General features: G+C 52.7%; 5 protein-coding genes across 5 annotated transcripts; 3 read left to right on the forward strand and 2 right to left on the reverse strand.

Annotated features, from left to right (window-relative positions):
- Nucleotides 1–8,188: 8,188 nt before the first annotated feature.
- VTJ83DRAFT_6110 (uncharacterized protein) lies at nt 8,189–9,219 on the forward strand (the record flags this gene model as incomplete). Its single annotated transcript, XM_071012786.1, has 3 exons — nt 8,189–8,280; nt 8,347–8,767; nt 8,839–9,219. The coding sequence occupies 3 exons, from the start codon at nt 8,189–8,191 to the stop codon at nt 9,217–9,219; spliced, it is 894 nt and encodes a 297-aa protein (XP_070865485.1).
- Nucleotides 9,220–9,747: 528 nt separating this feature from the next.
- On the forward strand, nt 9,748–12,709 carry VTJ83DRAFT_6111 (uncharacterized protein; the record flags this gene model as incomplete). Its single annotated transcript, XM_071012787.1, has 2 exons — nt 9,748–10,962; nt 11,036–12,709. The coding sequence occupies 2 exons, from the start codon at nt 9,748–9,750 to the stop codon at nt 12,707–12,709; spliced, it is 2,889 nt and encodes a 962-aa protein (XP_070865486.1).
- Nucleotides 12,710–13,780: 1,071 nt separating this feature from the next.
- On the forward strand, nt 13,781–15,334 carry VTJ83DRAFT_6112 (uncharacterized protein; the record flags this gene model as incomplete). Its single annotated transcript, XM_071012788.1, has 1 exon — nt 13,781–15,334. One exon carries the CDS (start codon nt 13,781–13,783, stop codon nt 15,332–15,334), a length of 1,554 nt encoding a protein of 517 aa, XP_070865487.1.
- An 841-nt stretch (nt 15,335–16,175) lies between these two features.
- Nucleotides 16,176–17,945, reverse strand: VTJ83DRAFT_6113 (uncharacterized protein; the record flags this gene model as incomplete). Its single annotated transcript, XM_071012789.1, has 6 exons — nt 16,176–16,271; nt 16,454–16,790; nt 16,849–16,915; nt 16,972–17,060; nt 17,121–17,146; nt 17,217–17,945. 6 exons carry the CDS (start codon nt 17,943–17,945, stop codon nt 16,176–16,178), a joined length of 1,344 nt encoding a protein of 447 aa, XP_070865488.1.
- Nucleotides 17,946–18,779: 834 nt separating this feature from the next.
- On the reverse strand, nt 18,780–22,559 carry VTJ83DRAFT_6114 (uncharacterized protein; the record flags this gene model as incomplete). The annotated part of the gene is made up of 8 exons (XM_071012790.1): nt 18,780–18,963; nt 19,043–21,402; nt 21,471–21,752; nt 21,809–21,877; nt 21,949–21,958; nt 22,040–22,170; nt 22,234–22,396; nt 22,480–22,559. The coding sequence occupies 8 exons, from the start codon at nt 22,557–22,559 to the stop codon at nt 18,780–18,782; spliced, it is 3,279 nt and encodes a 1,092-aa protein (XP_070865489.1).
- Between the last annotated feature and the right edge of the window lie 50 nt (nt 22,560–22,609).

Here is a 22,609-nt window from a genome sequence, read left to right on the forward strand (position 1 = left end):
TAGTAAGGAAACAGAGTTATAAGTACTTTTTATTATAAGGGACGTATTATTTACCGATTGCTTCGATATTTAAAGGTTTACCCAGGGCTATATAATAATGTTCTTCGGAGGTATAATCGTATAGAAGGCTGTAAAGCAGTTGATAGTTATTACTTTATTTATAGAACCCGAACTAATAATACTTATAAGTACTATTAAGGAAACTATAGCGTTGTAACGTTTTTTTAAGGATATTACTCTAGACTTTAGAGAGCTGTGGGTAATCTATTATAATAATATTAATATAATTAGATTAGTGGTTGAAGATGGAATACGGATAAGTACCTTTTTAAAGTACGTCGATATCTATAATATATAGGTAAAAGAGTAGGTTGAAAAAGGTACTTTTAGTATCGAGTACCTTTAAACAGTATAGATGCTAGCTAATAGATTAACGAAGAATCTGTTACGATAGCGTTTTAAGTATTTTCGGAAGCTTTTTAACCTTTAAAATACTATTAAGATAGCGTAGGATCTAGGGGGTAACTTAGAATAAAGGGTTAATTAATAGGACTTGCTCCCAAAGACTTTATAATAAAGGCGTAGAGCGTTAGAAACTAATATAATAAACCGATAATTTAAATATTTAACCTATACTTCTTTAGCTCGGCGTATAGATACGTCTTCCGAGCCTCCGCCTTTTTCTCCTTCGCTTTAATATCCTCCTTAGCCTTTACGTTAGCTAGAAAACGCTTTAAAAGCTCTTCCTCCTTATCCTTATTATTATCCTTCTCTACCGTTTTACCTTTACCTTTATCTTTAGTTTTCTTAGTAAAGGGAGACTTATCCTTCTTTTTCTTTTTACTAGCTAGGCCGGGAGGAACGGAAGTTACTATTAAAAAACGTTTACGGGTACCGGATAGCGTAAAGGGACCGGACTAAGCTAGGGTAGGCGGCGTTAGAACGCTATTAGTAATATAAAGGAATAGAATCCTTAAACTTTCCTTTAAAGCTAGGAGAGACTTCGGCTACTAACCCTTAGCGATACCGGCCTTTAGGTCCTTATATACGTAACGGGTATAATCGATAATTTATATACTTATTAGAACTTACAGATCGGGTCTCCGAAATAATAAACTTATATTTTTAAAGGCGCCGGCTTACTTGTATTGTACATATTAAACAGTAGTAAACGCTAGTAAAAAAGGTTTGATACACGATTAAAAGGATTAGCTAAAAATATAATACTAGTTATTATAATAGCTGTCTAAAACTTTAAAATAATAAAAAGGAAGTTTTACCCGAATCTATAAAACGTTACTATCTTGTAACGATAATAGTAGGTTTAACCTACAACCGATAAATATAAGCTATTGCTATATTTTAGAGCTAACTTAAAATAACTTATATAGGGCTTAATCCGCTAACCGAAAACCTTACAGCCGTCCTTAAGCCTTTACAGGAGCTTAAAGAATAGAAGCTTAGTAGGGTTAACCTTACTTTTACGCAGCGTAACTATAGTATTCTAATTATTGCTAGAGGATACTATAGCATTATTAGAAGGCGATTTTATAGGCGAACTAGTATTACTGCCTACGTTAATAGGTTTTCTACTGCCCCTAGCAGTATAGGAAGCTAGACGACTATTGTAATACGTTAGAAAACTATAGATAATTGTAATGAGAACTAGCCGGTTACTCCCTTGTAATTAGGGGGTAAAAAGAGTAGTTTTAAACGATCGAAAATATACTTTGAACGATAAGAACTAGTAACCTGGTTCGTTAGGCTGCTTAGCGATATACTTTTAATACTAAAAAAACTAATAGAGCTGGAAATCGATATAGTATTTAGGGAGGCTATTTCTACGGTTATAATAATCGGAAAGATCGTTTTTATTATTATAGTTTTAGAATATTATAGTCGACTGGATTATTATTGATATTTCTAGAAGAAGAATGATTTCCTTTGTTAACCTTTAAGTCGACTTTTCGAAGGCTTAGAAAGTCGATTAATTATAGAGATTTTAGATTGCCGGATACAGCCCGTCCCAAAGTCTAAAATAGCTTATAGTATACTATAAAGGGATTTAACTTCTAATTACCTTATTAAAAAGGGCGTGAGAGCTACGACGGTATTTCTCTCTTTTCTTTAATTTTCAGGATCCTGTTATAGCAGTTGCTTACTGATTACAAATAACTAGGGGGTGTATAATAGGATCTATAGGGATTTATACCCTAGTCCTAAACCTTAGTAGGTATTCTGCCTGCTTAAACCGCTATTCTAGGCATCTATCGTATATATAAGGAGCCTCTAGGAGAGGTATATTAGATAGTTGTTTTCTTCTTTTAAAAAACAGCTTCCAACCACTCCTTTCCGCCGTATATACTCTTACAGGTCCGGGCTATTACAACAGCTTAGTAGGGGTATCCGCGGGAGGTACACTCTCTGCCTGTACTCCTACCCCCGAGTCCTAACCCTCTGGCCGGTCAGAACTTATCTCTAGCCTCTTAGAAGATACTAAGTATTCTGGACTCTTAGGGTTAACATCGTCGGGCTCTTTTATTATACTAGCGTCCCGGTGCCCCGTATCGGACTTAAACAGCTCTATAATATCCTTTGTAATTTGGAGCGGTTGTAGGGATGTATATTCCTTACCAGGTTCGTAGAAGAGCTTCTTATCGAAGATTACGTTCTATATAACAATAACCCTTTTAAGTTAAGGAACCTAAATCCAGTAGATATTAGTTGCCTAGTACCTAACTAGGTAACCGATATAAGCTTTCTCGGTTATTTTAAATAGTTTCCGGTAAATGTTTGCCTCTCGTCGTTTATTAAGTAGGTATACCCGGCATCCGTATACGTATAGGTTATTAAAGTAAGGTTTTAGATCTCGCGTATAATTATTTATAAACTTAGGTTAGTATTAACGGAAGTATTATTAAAATTACGAGTATAGTTTTTTATTTAGTAATTTCTAATCGTTGTACTGTAAGGGCGTAATGTTAATTAGCTAGGCGGCCGCTTTTATAGCTTCTAGCTATAGGTTGCGAGGCAGGCGGGCTCCGAGAAGTATAGTAAGCCCTCTTTCAATAATCTTATATCCTACGCGTTTAGATCCTCCGTTAGCCTCCGAGGTATAGGTTAGGGTAAGTTTAAAATCGATCCCTAGGTTTTAAATCTAGACCTTATAATCCGTATATTCCTTGATACCGATAGTACTAGTATCGTTATCCTACCGGATCTTATAGACTTTGAGGCTAAATTATATGTTGACTTACGATATAGTGTCTTTGATCTGTCTAGCTACGGTATATAGCGACTTGGTTGTTAGAGTTTTTGTAATTATTCTCCTACTCTACTCGTCTCTAATTATAAACAGCTATTTTAAACTGTTAAACCTAGGATTAAATTTAAAGAGGTTCTAAGTAATCCTTTAGAAGGGTTTTATAGCGCGGTTTTTAAAGGGTCGGCGTAAGATAACTCGAGTAGCGTATACCTGTATATAACTTTTATACTCTTTTCTTAGAATACTATCTACTTTATACCGAACTCTTTTAGTTATAGAGACGAGTTTTCGTATTGCTTTGGGCCCTACGTATCCTATACGTAAGTATTATAAGCGCTTCGTATCCTTTCTCTTAGGAAGTAGCTTTTTTAATCGGGCGGCTAAATAGGTTTTAATAGCGGCGAGAGATATAGTTACGGTATATTTAGGCGGAGGAACCTTTAAATAAACAGAACGAACGTTATATTTAAGGAATATTAAATTATATTTACAGACTAACTGTCTTATTACTAGACTATACTCTATAGGGCTATAACGAAGGGTTCCGTTCTACCCGTAATACTAGAGGCCTGCCCGCTTAAAAGCTACCTCTAATATAATGTTAACGTAGAACCCGTTAATAAAGACCGTATCTTTTAGAATTAGGTCCTTAGTATTAGGACCTTTATTACTATTTAGTATATTCCTAAGCCTCTATCGTTTATAGGCTTGTATTTAAAAAAAGGTTATACTTACCCTTATATAGTTGTCTGGGTTATTGACTTTATACTAGGATCCAGGCTTAAATCGTAATTTATCGTTAACGATATAGACTGCTTTACAGTTATTTAAAAGGATAGAATTGTAAAGCGGGTAATGGTTGGTAATAAATATAGTATAGATACTAGGGAGAAGCTAAATTCTTGCCTATAGGTTGTAAGGGATTACCGTTTTAATAAGAGGCCCCGAAAAGTCTTTATTATTATCGAGTTTTAATTTAACTCCAACCGAACTAAAAAAGGGTTCTTCGTTGTCCGGTCCTAGTAATAAGCGTAGTACTTCGTAACTAAAGAGTCTTATCCTTTAAACTTACAACTTATCTTTAAAGTCCGCTTATTAAAGCTTTATAAGGTTATCGAAGATACGTTAGCGTAGGCTTTAAAATATTATACTACCTTTCTCGCTTTTGCTAATTATAGCAGCTTTAAAATTAAGGTATTTGATCGGTATCCAATAGTATCGTTCGAGGATTCTGTATAGACAATTATAGTAAACCTTCGGCGTTCGGTTTGCTTTCCTATTTTAATTGTTGGACTAGTTGTAGCCTCGGTTACCGCTTTTTCTACTATTATTCCCACTTTTTCCTTATCTATAGCTACCCTCTGATCTAGAAGGCTTGCCTTTACTATTATTATTATTTTTCTTATTAGACCCTTGTTTTAATAGGTCTTACTGGTTAGATAACTGTCTACGTCCTTCGAAAGTAGCGTAAATATACGGTAAGATACGTATTCTAGCTCCGTTCTAGAGGAGAAATCGGTGTAGCTGGTCCGTATATATCTCTATAGTTTCCTTAGGGTTGCTTTAGATAACTTTATCGGCTAGGAATATATACTTAATATAGGCTTATCCTAGAGCGATATATTTCTAAATAGTATTTAGGAAGGCTATAATAGCTAGGAGATTAATTGTATTGGTAACTCCGTTTACGAGTACGTTGTAATACTTACGGCGGAAGTCTATAATCTATTCGAAAGGGTTTATAGCTGTTTCGGCTCTATTAAGGACGTTAAAGAAGGCTTTACGAAACGCTTTTATCCTTACCGTTTAAATAGGAATAATTTAGGCTTTTAAAATACGTAGGACGTTATAATAGATCTGTAGCTATCTTATCGATGTAAGGAGGTTAAAAGCGTTTTCAAACAGATCTTTCCGAACGGTATTAAGGATAAAATAGTATACTGCGTTATAAGCCTTCCTTTAATCGTTCGAGTCGTCTTGTAGGGTCTTTAGGAAGTACTGGAGGAAGTTCTACTTATATATATAGTTTACGTCGGACTTAAAGGGTTCTCCTGGTTTTTCCGGTTTAAAGCCCCTTTCCTTCGGATTAACGTTCTATTAGTCTTAAAGCTTTCGCTGGTATTAAATCCTAAGCTACTGTTAGACCTTTGAGTAGACGTTTGTATAAAACGGCTTTTGATTATTGTTAAGGATCTTTAAAACCGTTTTAGCGTTTACTTCTAGTCTACAGATCTGCTATACGCTATAGGTACAAGCTTCGTTTCAGACGTAATCGAACTATCGTCCTTAATCGCGGAAGGTTTCTAGCCGTATAACGCTAAGAGTGTAATCCTTAAGGACTAAGTCCATTTTGCCAAGGAAGGTGTTTTAATAGTTAGCGACGGGTTTTAAGAGAGAGAGGAGAAAATAAACTAGCTAAACGCTTTAAAGATTAATTTAAAGGCTTATAATAAGAAGGGGAGGTTCTCTTTCTACGTAGCAGGAAGGTACCGGGCTTATAACTGTAATAGCCCGGACCTGTGAAAGTATATACGGCGGAAAGGAGTGGTTGGAAGCTGTTGTTTAAAAGAAGAAAACAACTATTTAATATACCTCTTCTGGAGGCTCCTTATACATACGATGGATGCCTAGAATAGCGGTCTGAGCAGGCAGAATGCCTGCTGGGGTTCAGGACCAGGGTATAAGTCCCTATAGATCCTGTTACAGCTAGAAATCAATATAGTACCTAGGAAAGCTATTTCTACAGTTATAATAATCGGAAAGATTGCTTTTATTATTATAGTTTTAGAATATTATAGTCGACCGGATTATTATTAATATTTCTGGAAGAAGAATGATTTCCTTTGTTAACCTTTAAGTCGACCTTTTAAAGGCCTAGAAAGTCGATTAATTATAAAGACTTTGGATTGCTAGATATAGCCCGTCCCGAAGTCTAAAACAGCTTATAGTATATTATAAAGGGATTTAACTTCTAACTACCCTATTAAAAAGGGTACGAAAGCTATAACGGTATTTCTTTCTTTTCTTTAATTTTCAGGATCTTGTTATAATAGTTACTCGCTGATTACGAATAACTAAGGGGTGTGTAACAGGATCTATAGGGATTTATACTCTGGTCCTGAACCCTAGCAGGCATTCTGACTGCTTAGACCGCTATTCTGGGCATCCATCGTGTATATAAGGAGCCTCTAGGAGAGGTATATCAGATAGTTGTTTTCTTCCTTTGAACAATAGCTTCCAACTACTCCTTTCCGCCGTATGCACTCTCACAGGTCCGGGCCATTATATGACCTTTTTATTGCATTTCGTCGTCCAATTCACTAGGAACCCTGTAATTTCCTTGCGGGACGCAGCGCGCAAGCCATTGTATCCCGCCGCCCGTCCGGCAGCCTCACAGGTAAAAGCACTCGGATAAGCGCCACCGACCCATCATTGTCTCGGCCCCAGTCTGACGGAGCTCGAATCGCCAAGCCAGTAGCATCGAGGATGTTCACGGCGCGTATCGCGCGGTATCTAACCTCCGTTTCAGTGTGTGTCCTCGGTGGCAGGGAAGATGACTGGAATCGTACCTCGAATCTCGTCTTTGTCGTCGCTCCCGTGCCTGCGAGCACAGGCATAATACCGTGAGAGATGCAAGGACCACAAGAAAGAACAGCCCGCCTTAAACTCCAGCGAGAAGGACAGGCGCAGAGGGGTCGGACGGAGGGGACATGGTCTATCTAGGTAGGGTTTCCGGCGATAGCGTACAAGGGTAGGTGTTGCGGATCGAGAATATCAAGATTGGATGGCTCCTGACGGGAAAACGTATCGAATGCCCTCGCCATCCGCAACAATGGTTGTTGGGCGATTCCCCGCGGAGCATCGCCTCGATCAAGGACAACACAGGTGTTGGACGTAAGACGACATGACTGCCACGCCCCGTGAGAAAGAGACGGTCAAGTTACATGATGACCTTACGGCCGTGATCCTTTCGTAAGACCTTCTGAAAAACCGCTGGCGTGTTCTACGACCTATTCCAAAAGCGTGCATGTGTAGAATAACAACGGCCTCGACATGGTGAGGCCGGTGGTGCTAATGCTGATTTGTGTGTTCCCAACTACGTGGGCGCCAATCACGAAATCCTGATTACAATGGTCTTCAGCACCATGATGATATGTTCGGGTTCTAAAACCAGCTACGACTCGGAGTGCCACGTTGGATACCACTGCGGTTCAGCGCTCCCATATTACGCCGAGAATCTTGTCCCGTGCACAAAGTATGGTAAGCTACCGATAGATGTCACGTAGCCCCCCCCCTTCTCCCCTTCCCCCCATGTCTTTTTTTCTTTGCTATTTTTTCCCCCTTTATTTGTAACTAGCTCGTCGTCTCACTCGAGCCGCTGAGGGGGGAGACGTTGTCCATCATTCAAGAAATCCAACGAGTTACATTGGAGCGGTTAAATGAGATAACTGCCGAAGCTGAAGTCCGGAGTGCAACTCCACGCAAGGAGCGACCAAAACGTCAGCCATGGGCTCTGGTTGACGCAAGCTTGTGGCGCCCATAAATTGTGCTTTCATTTAGGCTTGGCTCGCGATGTGGCAATCCCGGATCTCACCATCTGCATCGAGGCGGAGAGGGGTCCGCTAGAGGCTCCCGGAAACACGGACGACGTTAAAATGGACCCTCCTCGGCTCTTTCCGACATGGAAATAGATTGAGCATTGCGTATGCCTCAGACCTGGGGATATCGTGGGATGCGAAGTTGCTATCGTCGAAGCGGATGAGCACGAGAGGAAAAAAATGTGCTGGGTCGGAGGGCGTTCGGCGGTGATAAAAGGCGACCTGGGTCCGGTCCTTGACCTTGACGTCCCAACAGCTAAGCTTGGAGCACCGGGAGAGCCCTCAAGACCAGAAACGTCGGGCTTTTGAAGTCTTAGTCGTCACAATGAGGCTGCCTCAAGCTGCCTCCCTCCTGGCCCTCGCGGCTCAGGTTCACGGCCACGGCTACATCTACCGCGTCACCGCCGACAACACCATGTAAGCCATCATGCAGCATCTCCACCTGGGACGGCCAGGACTAATAACCCTTCTCCCCTCCCCCAGCTACCCAGGCTATGACATTTTCATCGACCCTCTCCTCCGGCCGGCCCCGTACCGCATCGCCTACGGCGGCGGCCAGACCGGCCCGGTCTACGACCTGAACAGCAAGGACATGGCCTGCCAGGGCGTCCACACCCCCGCTCCGGGCCTCATCGCGCAGGCTCGCGCCGGCAGCAACATCACCTTTTGGTGGTCGCGGTGGCTGTACAGCCACAAGGGCCCGATCACGGCGTGGATGGCGCCGTATGAGGGCGACATCAATGATGTCGACGTGAACAAGCTGGAGTTTTTCAAGTTCGGCGAGGAGACGCATGACGAGAACGGTGTTTGGGGCACCGAGAAGCTGCTGGACGAGACCGAGGGGAAGTGGACCGTGAAGATCCCGGCGGATATCAAGCCCGGGCTGTACGTTGTCCGCAACGAGGTACGGCTTTTCTTTTTGCACAACCCGATCGGAAAGGTCTCGTTTCGTTAGGCTGACCCTTGGCGCCACAGATCATCGCTCTGCACTTCGCCGTCCGCGTCCCTCCCTTCTTCGCCACCTTCACCCCCATCGGACCTCAGTTCTACATGACGTGCTTCGCCTTCAACATCACCGGCGACGGCACCGCCACGCCTCAGGGGTACACGTTCCCCGGCGCCTACAGCAACAACGACCCGGCGTTGCACTGGGATCTGGAAAAGGGCGAGCCGTACCCCTCGGCCGGGCCACTCGTGTACGTTCCGTCGTACGATGTCGAGCTTGAGCCGAAGCCCGAGGTCATCATCAGCCCGACCAACAATGCGACGGCCGATCAGGATTACTGGAAGGCCCAGGCCGATGCTCTGGCTGCGCAGGCTGCAACCACCGAGTTCTTTGACTCGATCGGCGGTTAAGCCACCCTAGGCCTGGATTGGAGCGAAGATGGTGGCATATTAGGTAAATTATGGTAGAAAGGTAAGGTACTCGAGGAAACCCGCCGGTTGGTCGTCTGGTCATGAGGTTGGCCAAGTCGCGGCTTGTGGGGGGCGAGGCTGCCTTGATGGTTGCACGAAGCGGTCAATTTTAACACTCCAAAGTTATGAGATAGTTACTCCCCCCAGCTGTTCCCACTGAGTTCCCATTGTCAAGAATGAGAGACGTGATGTGACCTGTAACCCAACCAGACGCCTCATTCAGGGGCACAAACAAGCAGTGGTGTGATGGGGGATGCATACAGTGCGAATTGCACGGACATCACTATGTACGCCAGGCCCGGTACCTTACCCCATCGGGAACCTGCCGATGTCGTGATAGTACCTAGTCCACCGCCATCTTGGCGTAACTCGCCCTTCGTCTCCATCGAGCCCAGGGTCACCGAGGTTGACTCATGTTGGATTCATCATTACCGTTGTGTTTTCACATGGTTTCTCCCGTGAGCCATCATGGACACCAAGAACAATATTCCCTATAGCGCCCCTGAGCCGCCGCGGCCGTGGCGGCAACGTCCGCGCCGGTCCAGGGGCCTACGATTCCTGACCCTCGGCTGTCTGTGTTTCATCGCCTTTGCGCAGTGGAAGCAGCTGTCTCATCAGAGTTCAGATGCACATGTCGACGAGGCCTCGCCCCTCGGCCACGGTCTCACGCAACACGGCCTCTCGGTCAAGCAGTTGCGTGAGGATCTTGCAACCTGCGCCGCGCTCCGGCGCAAGGCGCGGGACCCCGTCGGCGCCGGCCGTGAGCGCAACGCGCGCTACATCGACGGCCACGCGCCGACTCTGATCAAGAACGCCACCGTCTGGACCGGCGAGCCCGTCCCCGGCACCTCCCCCGAAGCGGCCCGCAGGGGGGAGGGCTTCCGGTGGACGCCCGCCGACGTGTACCTGGAGCACGGGCTGATCAAGCGCGTCGAGGCCTCCATCGACGCGTCGACGGTCCCGCCCGATACCATCGTCTTCCACGCCCGCGGCCGGCCCCTGACAGCCGGCCTCATCGACATGCACAGCCACGCCGGCGTCAGCACGCTGCCCGAGCTTTGGGGCACCGACGACACCAACGAGATGGCCTCCGACACGACGCCCTACGTGCGCTCGATCGACGGCCTGAACCCGCGCGACCCGCAAATCCAGGCCATCAAGTCCGGCGGCGTGACCACCAGCCTCATCCTCCCCGGCTCCGCCAACAACATGGGCGGCGAGGCCTTCGTCGTGAAGCACGCCGTGGGCCGCCCCGATGGGCGCAACGAGACGAGCGCGCAGGATATGCTGGCGGATCCGGACCGGGCGTGGAGGTACATGAAGATGGCCTGCGGCGAGAACCCGAAGCGCGTGTACGGACGGGTCGGGAAGCAGGGGCCGACCAGCCGCATGGGCGAGAGCTGGGAGTTCAGGCACGCTTTCGAGCAGGCGGCGGAGCTGAAGAGGAGGCAGGAAGACTGGTGCGCCAAGGCGGAGGGCAAGGGAGGCATTCAGAAGGTCAAGGACTACCTGCCGAGGGAGCTGAAGTGGGAGTCGTTGCGCGCCTTGCTGGCCGGCCAGGTCAAGTTGCATGTGCACTGCTACACGGTGCCGGATCTAGAGGCGATGGTGGCCCACTCCAACGAGTTCCACTTCAGGATTGAAGCGTTCCATCACGCTCATCAGACCTATTTGGTTCCCGAGGTAGGCCGCTCCGTGCCCCTTTGTCCCGCGGCATCTTTGCCAAACGCGCGCGTCCTGCTGACCTTCCTACCAGATCCTCAAGCGCGCGTACGGCGGCAGGCCGCCCGCCGTGGCCATGTTCGCCAACACCATGTGGTACAAGGCCGAAGCCAGCGTCGCTTCGGTCCAGGCGGGCCGGATTCTCCACGACAACGGCCTGACGCCGGTGTACGTCAGCGACAACCCCGTGCTGAATGCTCAGCACCTCGTCTTCGAAGCGGCCAAGGCGCACCGTTATGGTCTTCCGTACCACGCGGCGCTGGCCTCTGTGACCTCGGCGCCGGCAGAGCACCTTGGCTTCGGAAACCGTCTGGGCAAGGTGAAGGCGGGCTTCGACGCGGATGTCGTGGTTTGGGACAGCGACCCGCTGAGCTTGGGGGCGGCGCCCGTGCAGGTGTGGATCGATGGCACCGCGCAGTTTCGGGACCCCGTGGAGTTGAAGAAGCCGGTCGGAGACCTCGGGGTTCCCGAGGCGGCTCCGAGGATGGCGGAGGAGCCGGTCGCGAAGGCTGACGTCGTCTTCACGGGCGTCAAGAAGGTCCTCTTCAAGAAGGACGTTCACGGCCTCTCGCCATCCAACAACGCCGTGGCCGTGTCTCAGGGCAAGATCACCTGCGTGGGAGCCTGCGCTCGCGAGCTCGAAGCCGCCTCGCGGTCCAACATCCCCGTGATCCACCTGCGCAACGGCTACGTCACCGAGTCGATCACCGCCTTCGGGTCCAAGATCGGCCTCAGCGCCATCGATGCCGAAAAAGACACGGACAACGGCCCGAGCGGCTGGAGCGTCTTCACGCGCGCCGCCGACGGCCTCGCCCTCGACACCATCAAGACCAACGCGTCTCACGCCCACGGCGTCACCCGCGCCGTTACGGCCCCGCGCTTGTCCTCCCACGACGGCACCCACCACGGCTCCAGCGTCGGCTTCCTCACGGCCGCGCGCACGCCCCTCGACAAGGGCGCCGTCTTTGCCTCCGACGCCGCCGTGCATTACACGCTGACGACCTCGGCCAAGTCCGGCGAGACGCCCTCCATCGCGTCCATCATCGGCGCGTTGCGAGCCAAGCTCCTCACCGCGGCGGCCTCCCTCACCTCCAAGAAAGAGGTCAGCCCGGCGGACGTCGAGCAAGCCCTCCTCCGCCGCGTCGTCAACGGCACCCTCCCGCTCGTCCTGACCGCCCACTCGGCCGACACCATCGCCGCCGTCGTCCAGCTCAAGCGCTCCGTCGAGGCCTCCGCCGGCACGTCCCTGCGCGTCGTCGTCCTCGGCGGCGCGGAATCCCACCTCGTCGCCGACGAGCTGGCTGCGGCCGACGTCGGCGTCGTCCTCGCCCCCGCCCTGACGTTCCCTTCCACCTGGGACCGGCGCCGCGCCCTCGTCGGGGCGCCGCTCACGAACGGCACCGCTGCAGACGCCCTGCTGCGCGCAGGCGTCAAGGTGGGGCTGGGTGTGGAAGAGGACTGGCAGGCGCTGGACCTAGGGTTGTACGCCGGGTGGGTGTGGAGGAACGGGGAGGGCAGAGTGGCCGAGAAGGAGGCTTGGGGGCTGGTGAGCTGGGGGATCGACGAGTTGCTGGGGCTGGGGCAGGATGCGGTGCCAGGATGGAGGGAGGGGCAGTTTGTGGTGTGGGAGGGGAGCCCGTTGCAGGGAGGGACGGTGAAGGCGGTCGGGGGTGGGAGAGGGTGGGTTGATGTCTGGGAGGAGGTCTAGGACGAGCAACATGGGATGTGCAGATAACGTTTACTATAAGGACTTGATATTTCCTTGGATAGTTGCCGTACACTACGTGGACGTTACTACTACACAGTAGACTACGGTCGTTGGTGTTATCGAAGGCGTGACAACAAACTGTCTGACATGGCCACCTCCAATATTTGTTCTCCTGTTGTTGCTTTGTTTGCTTTGGCCCCCCCCCCCCCCCATTGTCCCCTGGGAACCCTGGGTCATGGGAGCCAAGACGCCGCCGGCTGAGTGGCGCTCGGTCCATGGAATCCCAGAACTGCAACTACTGCGGACTAGTTATGTACAGTACGCAGTACGCAGTATGTAGTTATAGTATCTACCACCTACCGCGTCAAATCCCACCTTTCCCTCAGGCCTGCATGGCAGCGAATCCGCCAAGCAGCTTACCGAATGACGACCCAATCAAGTTCACAACATGTTGGCGACCTTTCTGGCATTGGCGGAGGGGGCTGTTTTCACCTGTGCAGCTTGGAAAATGCACCTTGGTCGCAACCGTCACAGCCGGAACTCAGGGGTACCGTACCGAAATTCCAACGCAGGCAACCCCCTGACCTGACTCCGGAACGAATCTCGAGCAAATCTCGAGCGAATCTCGGATGGGGCGTTGTTGGGGCATTCCGCTGATCCTGTTCCACTCTGCCTATCCCGGAAGCAGGGTCCAGGGGGGGTCCATTGGGGAGGGGTCCAGGGGGGGTTTCTTGGCTGTGATACAGAGCATGCTCGTGAACTTCTCTTGGCGATCCTGCCCACCAGTGCCCAAGAGTTGTGTGTCGTGGCGTGGCGGCGTAACATCCGAAGAGTCGCGCTGGCGATTCGAATGCCCATTTTCCTCTTCGCCCGTCTTCTGTCACAGCGGCCAACGTTGGCACAAACGCCGCATCAACGATTGATCCACCGCCCGACCGAAGGGCGCATGATGACTACGGAGTCCGCGGCTCCTTGCTAGCACGACCTCATCAGAACGAGATTAAGACAACAAGACAAGACGAGAGACGAGAGACGAGAGACGAGAGACGACACAACGCAGAAACGACAGCCATGATTTCCCGACGGCCGCGGCTGCTGCTGGCCGTGGCATTCCTGTGCCTCCTGGCCTTCTTGACCTTCCAGCACCACGAGACCCTCGCCGACCTGGGGTCCGACTACTTCCCCGCCGGCCTGTCGTCGTCGTCGTCGTCTTCGGCCACGATGCAGCTGCCCGCGACCGGCAAGCTCCACCCCGAGCCGCACAAGCTGCCCGACCCCGATGCCTTCCGCTCGCACTTCGCCGCCGTCATCAGCCAGCCCGGCCTGACCATCGCCCAGGCCCGCAGCACGTGCAACTGGCCCAAGGACACCTACGTCAACTTCCAGTTCCCCGCCGACAAGGACTGGGTGGTCCGGCCGCGGCCCGACGACGAGATTGAACAGCGCCGCAAGGAGTGGCAGGAGTTCGTCAAGGGCGGCATGGTCCCGTGGGACCGCGTCCAGCACCTCTTCAAGGGCCGCGGCCTGGTCGTGTCCGCCGGCAGCGACGACATCGTCATGCGGCTCTGCGTCATCCTCCGGCGCCTCGTGCAGCTCAACTCGACGCTCCCCGTCGAGGTGCACCACTACGGCGACGAGCTCACCGACGCGCACCGGACCAAGCTCACCTCCATCTACCCGCACGTCGTGTTCAACGATCTGTCGGGCCCGCACAACATCCAGCAGACCACCAAGAACGCCTTCACGGCCAACTTCCAGCTCAAGACGGCCAGCCTCATCAACTCGCGCTTCGCCGAGCCGCTGCTCCTCGACTCGGACAACGTGCCCGTGCTGGACCCCGCCGTCCTCTACGACTCGAGCGTCTACAAGGAGTACGGCACCATCTTCTGGCCCGACATCGCCCGGACCTGGCCCCAGGACCCCGCCTGGGCCATCTTCAACACGCACTGCCGCATGGACGAGTACGAGCAGGAGAGCGGCCAGCTGCTGGTCGACAAGCGCCGCTTCTGGTACCACCTGCAGCTGTCGGCGTGGCTCAACAACGCCCACGCCGACTACTACGACCAGATCCTGCTCGGCGACAAGGACCTGTTCCGCTTCGCCTGGCACGCGCTCAAGACGCCCTACGGCAAGCCGCGCAAGTGGCTGACGAGCATCGGCGTCGAGAACGACGGCTTCTACTGCGGCCACAGCTTCGCCCAGCATCATCCGGACGACCACCGCGTCGCCTTTGTGCACGGCGGCCTGACTAAGATCGCCGCGCCCGAGGTCGTCATCTGGAACCGCGAGAAGCGAGGCGGCTACTACCGCCACTACAAGCGCGCCACCACCGACGAGGATCCCAGCGTCAGCGTGCACGTCCAGATCATTTTTGATCCGGCCGACTACAAGCCCAACCATACCGAGCTCTTCAGGGTCGCCATGTGTACCCAGATGAAGGAGATCCCCGTGCGCCCCCTTGACGAGATCCTGCCCCACTGGGAGAAGACCATGGAGGAGCTGGATCTGTTTTGGTATCTGCGCAACTTTGACGAGAAGCTCAAGGCCAAGCAGCAAGAGCTGAAGGAGAAGGTGAAGTCGGAAAGGCCAAGCGGCCGGGGGGAGGATAACAAGAACAAGCAGTAAGGCGCGGGGGGATGGTGCTTCTCTGTAGTACTTGGTAGAATCGTGTGTCATGGCTTTGGGTCTCCGCGGGTGTTTTCGTATTTTTTGTTTTCTCGGTTGCATGGGTACGGTACCTCACAGGGAGGTAGGGGTCTCGGCTTGCGTTGGAAAACGGACAAGACACAGTATCTGGGAATACACGGCCGTTTCTTTGTCGATCGATTACTTGCCCTCTTTTCCAGAAATCCTAATGAAGCTACGTCTTGCGGAATCCTACAGGTGAAGGCGCCGTTTGGCGTTCTTGGACGGAGAGGTGCTCGACAAACAGCCAAAGAGCATGTCAACACCAACTTTCGATGCTTCTCCAAGATACCTAGTAGGAAGGTATATACATTGTGAATCTGTCAATGATCCCTCTTCAAAATCACCGACCCTGCCTCCCACCTGACCACACCTCCATCCGGAACTCGAACGCCTCCCCCCCCCCCCCCCCCAACCTCTCCACAACCACAACCACGGAAGTGTCCTACCCAAAAGATCCCTGTTGTTGCAAACGCGCCACCATTCCAACTGAACTTGATCTCCGTCTTGTCATCCCTAGCCTTGAAACTCTGCCCATCATCGACGTGCGGCGCCCCTTCCCGCCCTTCCTTGTCTCATCCTCTCCCGGCGCCACGGGCACTTCAAGATTCTCCCTTGTCAGCATCACGGTTGTACCTATTGGGGGCCCCCGTCCTCATCGGCACAATCCACCCTCCTCCAACATGCACCTCTCGACGTTGCCGCGCAGAGGCAGTTCAATGGCTGACATCTCACCTCCGACGCCCTCCGTGCCATGTCAACAATCTCGGGGAGGCGGTAATTAGAGCTCCTGATCGGGCACCGTGACGTCGGCGATGTCGGCGCGGTTGCGCATGGAGGCGTCGAAGGCCCTCATGGCGACCCAGCCACAACATGGCTGATGAGCACATCAGATGTATACTATACAGTTGGCCTCCGTTGTGTTCTGCGGTGGCCGTTGGATAAGCCATGGTGGAAGGCGAATACCCCATCCCGATCTTATCCATGCAAGCTCGCTGTTCATTCTTTCTTCTCTCGCCTCTTCTTTTCGTCAATTTCCCTCTCCAACCGCGCAATGACACCGTCAAGCATCTTAAGCTTCTGCTCTCCCAACTCGCCCGGCACGCCGTATCCATTGATGTCATGTTGGACTTTGAGCGTCCACTCAAGCGCCTTGTCCAAATCGCCCACAAGGTAATACAGCCTGGCCACCACCTCGAGGATGTCCCCGGTCACGGATTCGGCCATGCCCTCTTGCTCCGCCAGGCGGAACAAGCGCTCGGCGCTCTTCAGGGCCTTGTCGAACCCTCCCTTCTGGGCCAGCTCAAAGATCTTGTCGGGGAGGGTGCGGATCTCGTCACGGTTGGCATCGGACGCCTCGATTTCGGCAGCGGATGCGGTGCAGAGAGAGCATTGGCTAAAGCTCGTCAGCAGCCGTCATCTCGGAAACACGGGCCGGGGCGTTCATAACTCACCATTGAAACCCCCAAACCCGCTCCAGCATGTCGCGCCGCTCCTTGGACGGCGTGCCCGCGGGAGAGTCTATGGGGTGTCAGCGTACAACCTTTGCACGATTCACCGTGGACAACATGTATTACAGGTGATGGTGATCTCCTCTCCTTCCTCGATATCTCGCGCTGCCCAGACCGTCATGGCCAGGGTCGTCTGAGAAAAGTGAATAAACGCGCTGCAAGAGAACCGAGTCAGCTACAACCCTCCAAGCGCTGTGCGTCGGGAGGGCACCTACTTGGGCCTGCAGTCATGGTTGAACCTCTGCGCATCGTCAGTCAGCCGGTGCTTCAGAGACAAAGCCAAACGTCAAGTGTGCCGGCGGTCAACTCACAGCCAAATCGGCAAACAAGCCCATATAGTCCACCCCGCCCACCGTCAACCCGAACGTGTTCGTCACCATCACATCCTCCACCACGCTCCCCAGATCCTCCTCACCCCCTTCCCCCTTCCTCGCCAGCTCCAACACCTCCCTCGGCTCCCTCAGCCTCTCCACCGCCTCCTTCAACAACCCCCTCACCTCCTCCCTCCTCACCTCCGAGGGGTAGCCCACCGCCGCCAACACCCTCACGGGATCCACCAGGATCGCCTTTCCTTTCTCGATCCTCCTCGTGGCGATCGCGCCTTTTCCCTTCCCCGGGATGTCCTTCACCGCGTACGGGCGAGGCAGGTACAGCCTCTCGGGCGCGAAGAACGGGCCGTCGAGCGCGTGGCGGAGCGGGTTCAGCGCCGCGGAGGCCTCGTCGGGCGTGGTGATCACGCTGAACCCTCCGCCGCCGCCGCGGTTGGGGTGAGGGGAGGGCGAGGCGGCCGAGGTGAAGACGCAGTAGGGAGGGTTGGAGTCCGCGTCAGAGTCCAGGTGGGAGAGGTCGAGGCAGTGCGGCGGGTGTGTCCAGGGGTGCCAGGCATGAGGGGCTTGGATGTGGGAGTCGAGACAGGTGGCGAGGGAGCGGTTGGATGGGGCCAGAGACCGGCCTAGGTTGCACAGCGGCGCACGGCCATGGGGGTTGCTGGCGGCGACATGGCAGAGGGGGAGGATGGGGAGGAGGCGCGGCCGGCGCATGGTGGCTGGGGACTTGTTGCTGCGGCTGGGGGAGGCCGAGTGGGTTTCCCGGATCGGATGGAAGAGCGTACGCGGATGGCGGCTTTGATATGAGGGCGTTCACTCTGGTTGATGACAACTTTCATCGTTGTCGTCTCTGTGATTTAGCCGGCCGAGCGTACACGCCAAGCTCGCTGGTGTTGCTTGGAATGCGACAGCAACGACGAGCCAGCATGTGCCAAGGTCATCGACGTTCCATGGAACCCCGTTAGATCGCAACACCTTTTTGGATGCTAATGGAGAGCAAGTCCCGTGTACTAGTACATAGCGGCGGCTATAGAACCTCATCGGCATGTCCATGAGTTTGTTTCGTCCAAGCCACCACCTCGATGCCCATCAAGGTGGGGTGTTGGCCTTTTCTGCTATGTGCTATGATCGAATCACACAACACTAGACCGTGATTGTTCCAACGCTGCCTTGAGCCGCCTCGCTTCTCAAGCAGCACGCACATGGTGGCGTGACCCCCGCCGTTACCCAGGAGGAACCCAAACCCTCCGAAGTGTGGGGCCGATGGGCCGGTGGGCCGGTGATGCCACACCCTGGCGGCCCGAAGGTGGGCCCCCCCGGATCTCCGGTGAGGTGGGCCCCGACACGGCCGCACCCCTTGGCACACCGGATTTTGCTTGTGTAGTAAAGGTAGGCATTTAGCATTCCAGGAATGTCAAGGGGTTGCACGTATAGGGATGTCATGTCATCCTCGCAGCGCACCTACTCGAACCCTGATCATCCATGATGGTTCAATCTCCCGGTCAGGCCCTCTCCTTTTATTGCTGGTTTCCCCTGCTGACAGCATCATCATTTGCAACAAAACAACGACAAAAAAAACTTGAAACAGCCATCTCCACCACCCCCTTCAGCCTCTGGATGGCGGTGTGGCGTTGTCTCTGGTTGTTCTCCACGTGATGCACGCCGGTGGTCTCTGTTCTCCTCGGCCCTCTCAGGTGGCATGGCGTTCATACCGGTTAGGGAATTGTATTCCCTGGGAAATTCGTTGGTTAGCCAAAAGGGATACGAGAGTTGAGATATGGAACGGACGGCGGTTGAGACAGGAAACATACCCGAGAACTGTTATGTTGTTGGTGGTGTTGGTGTTGGTGTTGGTGTTGGTATTGGTGATATTTCCGCCAGCATGTTGAATTTGGCCTTGCATGGATGGGTGGCTAGGTGGTCGTGATGCCTCAGGAATGCTGTAAACTTTTGGGTCTTGAGATGGAAGCACGGGCAGCTTGTTTCTGACGTCGAGGTAACCAGGTTCCCTGGCCCGTGGGACCCCTTGACATGCAGGCTCGGATGGTTCCCGGGGCTTTGACATTCCGCGGTCTGGTGCCGTGGGTGAAGGGCCGATCGGCACCTCACACTCATGTCCCGTGGTGTGTGGTCGAGAGGTTTTTTGCTGTGGAGATCCTTCGGTGTCGCTTCCAGACCCTAGCGAAGGTTGAGATGGCGAATCGACCAGAGTCTCCTCTGACGCAATGGAGGGATGTGCAGAACCGGAGGGAGCAGGCCGGGGGACCAATGCAGTCGGCGAGCTCCTCCCCATGGCAATAATGCTGCTCAGGCTATCCCGATTCCCATTGACAAAAGGGTAGGGCTCCCGCCACTTTCTGCAGAACCACCACACCTCGCACCAGCTCTGCGTGCAGGGGTTAGAGACGTTTTCGAGCGACTTGGCGATATGGGAGCTGTCCCAATCGTCTCCAGCTAGCCTCATGTGTCCCAGCCAGCAGAGAGCCGAGTACCGAACCAAAGGGTACCTCTCGATGCGTGCTTGCACTTTCATCTCCCACCTGGCGCCTTGGTCGTTGTTGTTGAACGGATCGCCGACCGAATGAAACGCGTCCATGCTCAGGTAATCCACGCACAGCCTCCCCAGCTTTGCGTTCGACTTGCCTTCCGGCATGTAGAATGTAGTGTGCGTCGGAATGTTCCATGAGCCTCTTTTCTTGAGCTCCTCGGTGGAGGTCGTGAGGAACTCTGCGAGTGTCCGATGGATCGGCTCGACGTAGTCACCGCTCATACGCAGCAGGGGACCACAGATGCTGACCATCAAACTTCTGAAAGCCTCGGCTTCAGGGATTGGCTCATCCTCCAGAGAAGCCTCGGTGGCTCGAACGTGCTTATTCCGGGCCCGGAAACTCGTGAGAGTTACGGCTTCTCTAAGCTCCTCGACGGTCAGGGGCTCCAAGCCGTGGATAACCCACAGCAAGATCCACCTGGCCATTCTCTCGTCAATGTCTCCCTGCTCGCAAATCTTGTGGAGGATGCGATCAAAGAGCTCGGCAAGGGGTCTTGGGAGTTCCCGAAGGTGCTTCTTCAGCTGGCCTTCTCTCAGGCGCTTCATTTTCCTCAGATCGTCCATGACGACGGTGGCCCACAGGTAGATCCCTTGAGCGCCGCTTGTGACTTCGTTGCAAATGAGGGTTTGCTCGTCTTCTGTGTACCCCAGCCCCTTGGCAAAGTCGTCCAGGTTCTGTCTCACCGTGCGTCGGATGTCTTCCGCCACGTCATCGTTGCTAATCTCGTACTTTGTGAATCCTCGTTGGGACAGGATCTCGCAGTCTCTCGAGAGGACCAGAATGCGGAGCTTCTGTAGATCCTGTTCCACCAACCCATAGTCTTTCTCGCAGCGCGCCAAGCACTCCAAGAAGGCCTTCTGGTCGCGATCAGAAATTTCGGTGAACCCATCGATAACGATGGCGATAGGCTGGCCCTGCTGGATCGTGGTGGCAACAAGTCGTGGCCAAACCTCCAAAATCTTCTCCGACGGCCAGCGCTCAGGCATCGGGCACTCAGGCTCTAGGCTCCACAGCAATTGCGGTCGGGCACTGACCAGCTGGACAAGCGTTGACTGCAAGATGGCGCCGCACGAGCTGCGGTTTGTCCATTTGGCATCCAGAAAGCACTCAAGAACTGGGAAGTGGTGCCTCTTGCGGATTTCACCAATAATCTGCTTGGCTAGATGAGTTTTTCCCGAAGCCGGTTTGCCAATGAGGCAGAGTTTCTGAGCCTGGAAGCGCCCGGGATCATGGTTGAGTTTGCCGTTCATCCAAGCATTGAAGGCAGGTCGCCGAACGATCCACTGACCCGTACCTTCGGTTGGGTATATCCTGTCTGAGAATTGGTGAAGCGCGGTCGCGAATACCGCGTCCATCCTTTCTTGGTGGGACGCAGGCTGTTTGGCCCCTTTTGTTCCTGAAGCGTCAGCTCCGGATCGAGAGAGCCTCTGTTGACGAGCACCTGTAGGGGGTATGCTCGAAGGGTTGGCGGCGCTTTCGACCATATCCTCCAGCACGCTCTTGACACTCTCAAAGCTCGACTTGCCCTTCTCATCGTCCGCAAATTTACAGATGGTAAAGTGATTGCCGTGCAGCGCCACTGCCTCTGCAACATCCAAGCTCGCCTGCTCTTTGCTCACCACCTATGGAAACAATGTTAGTTCGAGCTTGGCGTCTAGCCGAATTTGTTAAAAGGCCCAGGGCCACTGACTGTGCGCCTTAGACCTGGAAACTTCAACTCCTCATTGAAGTTATGGATCTTAATGTTGTACTTGTTTTCGTGCAGTAAGGGGGTGAAATTGTGTGTTATATCGGAGATGATGCCTGCGTTCGCTCCAATCTCCTGGAGCATTTGGGGGGGCGGCTCTACCATGCGGCATTTCTCCAGGACGACATCCTTGACGGTACGGCTTCCCGCAGCACGAAGTATGCGCTGGTAGAGTTGTTTCCCATCTTCGTCATTGGAAACACGATGCGGCGTCGAAAAGAAGACCTGAGTTTGATACAGGTAAGCCGGCTAGCACGCAAGCTTCATCAAGGCGTACTCACGATGCCAATGGTGACCGCAACGATGGCGTTGAACTGGGGCTGGCTGTGAATATGAGCCAGCGAAAGAGCCTGGGTTTGGGTTAATCCAAGAGATTCATCCATGCGGCCATGCCAGTTACAGTCTAGTAGCCTAGGCCTACCCTCTTGACTCTGTGGGCACGAAGCATTGCAGCATAGATTAGCCGCCGAATGTTGCCTCGCCTCTAGAAACCGGTCCGGGCTGCAACTCACATGTTACCACCCAGGCTGTGGGCAACAAAGATGATAGGCCTGGCGCGTTCGAAAGTGTGTTTACGGTAACGGGTAAGCTCGTGAAGCAGCTTCGTCGCGTAATCGCGTGTCCCAGCTTCGCTCGTGGTTCCCTTGTATCAGAGGTTAATAGCCAAACTTTCATTCCAGTGTAGCATCAGGGTGAAGAGCCGCACCTTGACTGTGCTATTGTACTCATAGCACAGAACTCGGGCGTGGGGCATGGACTTTGGGAGCATGTCTCGCGGCCAACAGGTGCGTCGCTCATCGTCCGCCGTCCATGTCCTACGCCCGTCGAGAGTTGGGTCGGTCGAGTCTAGGCCATGTACGAAGACGATACTGTAATGCCCGAGTTTCAGGGGTTAGCCTCAAAAGAAAACCAACCAAATAGCTAGGTGCCCGATGCTGGGTGGCAGGCTCACTCGATGGCGAGGGGCTTTGTAAGCGTGATGGCGGAACCTCCGCCACCTGACTCGTCGGGGTAAAGCTGTCTTAGTCGCATTGTCGACCTTCAACCCCCTGCGTTGGAAGATGCCATCTACGAGATGCGAG

This window comes from Remersonia thermophila, chromosome 5 (genome assembly GCF_042764415.1).
Source record: "Remersonia thermophila strain ATCC 22073 chromosome 5, whole genome shotgun sequence".
NCBI lineage: Eukaryota > Fungi > Ascomycota > Sordariomycetes > Sordariales > Chaetomiaceae > Remersonia > Remersonia thermophila.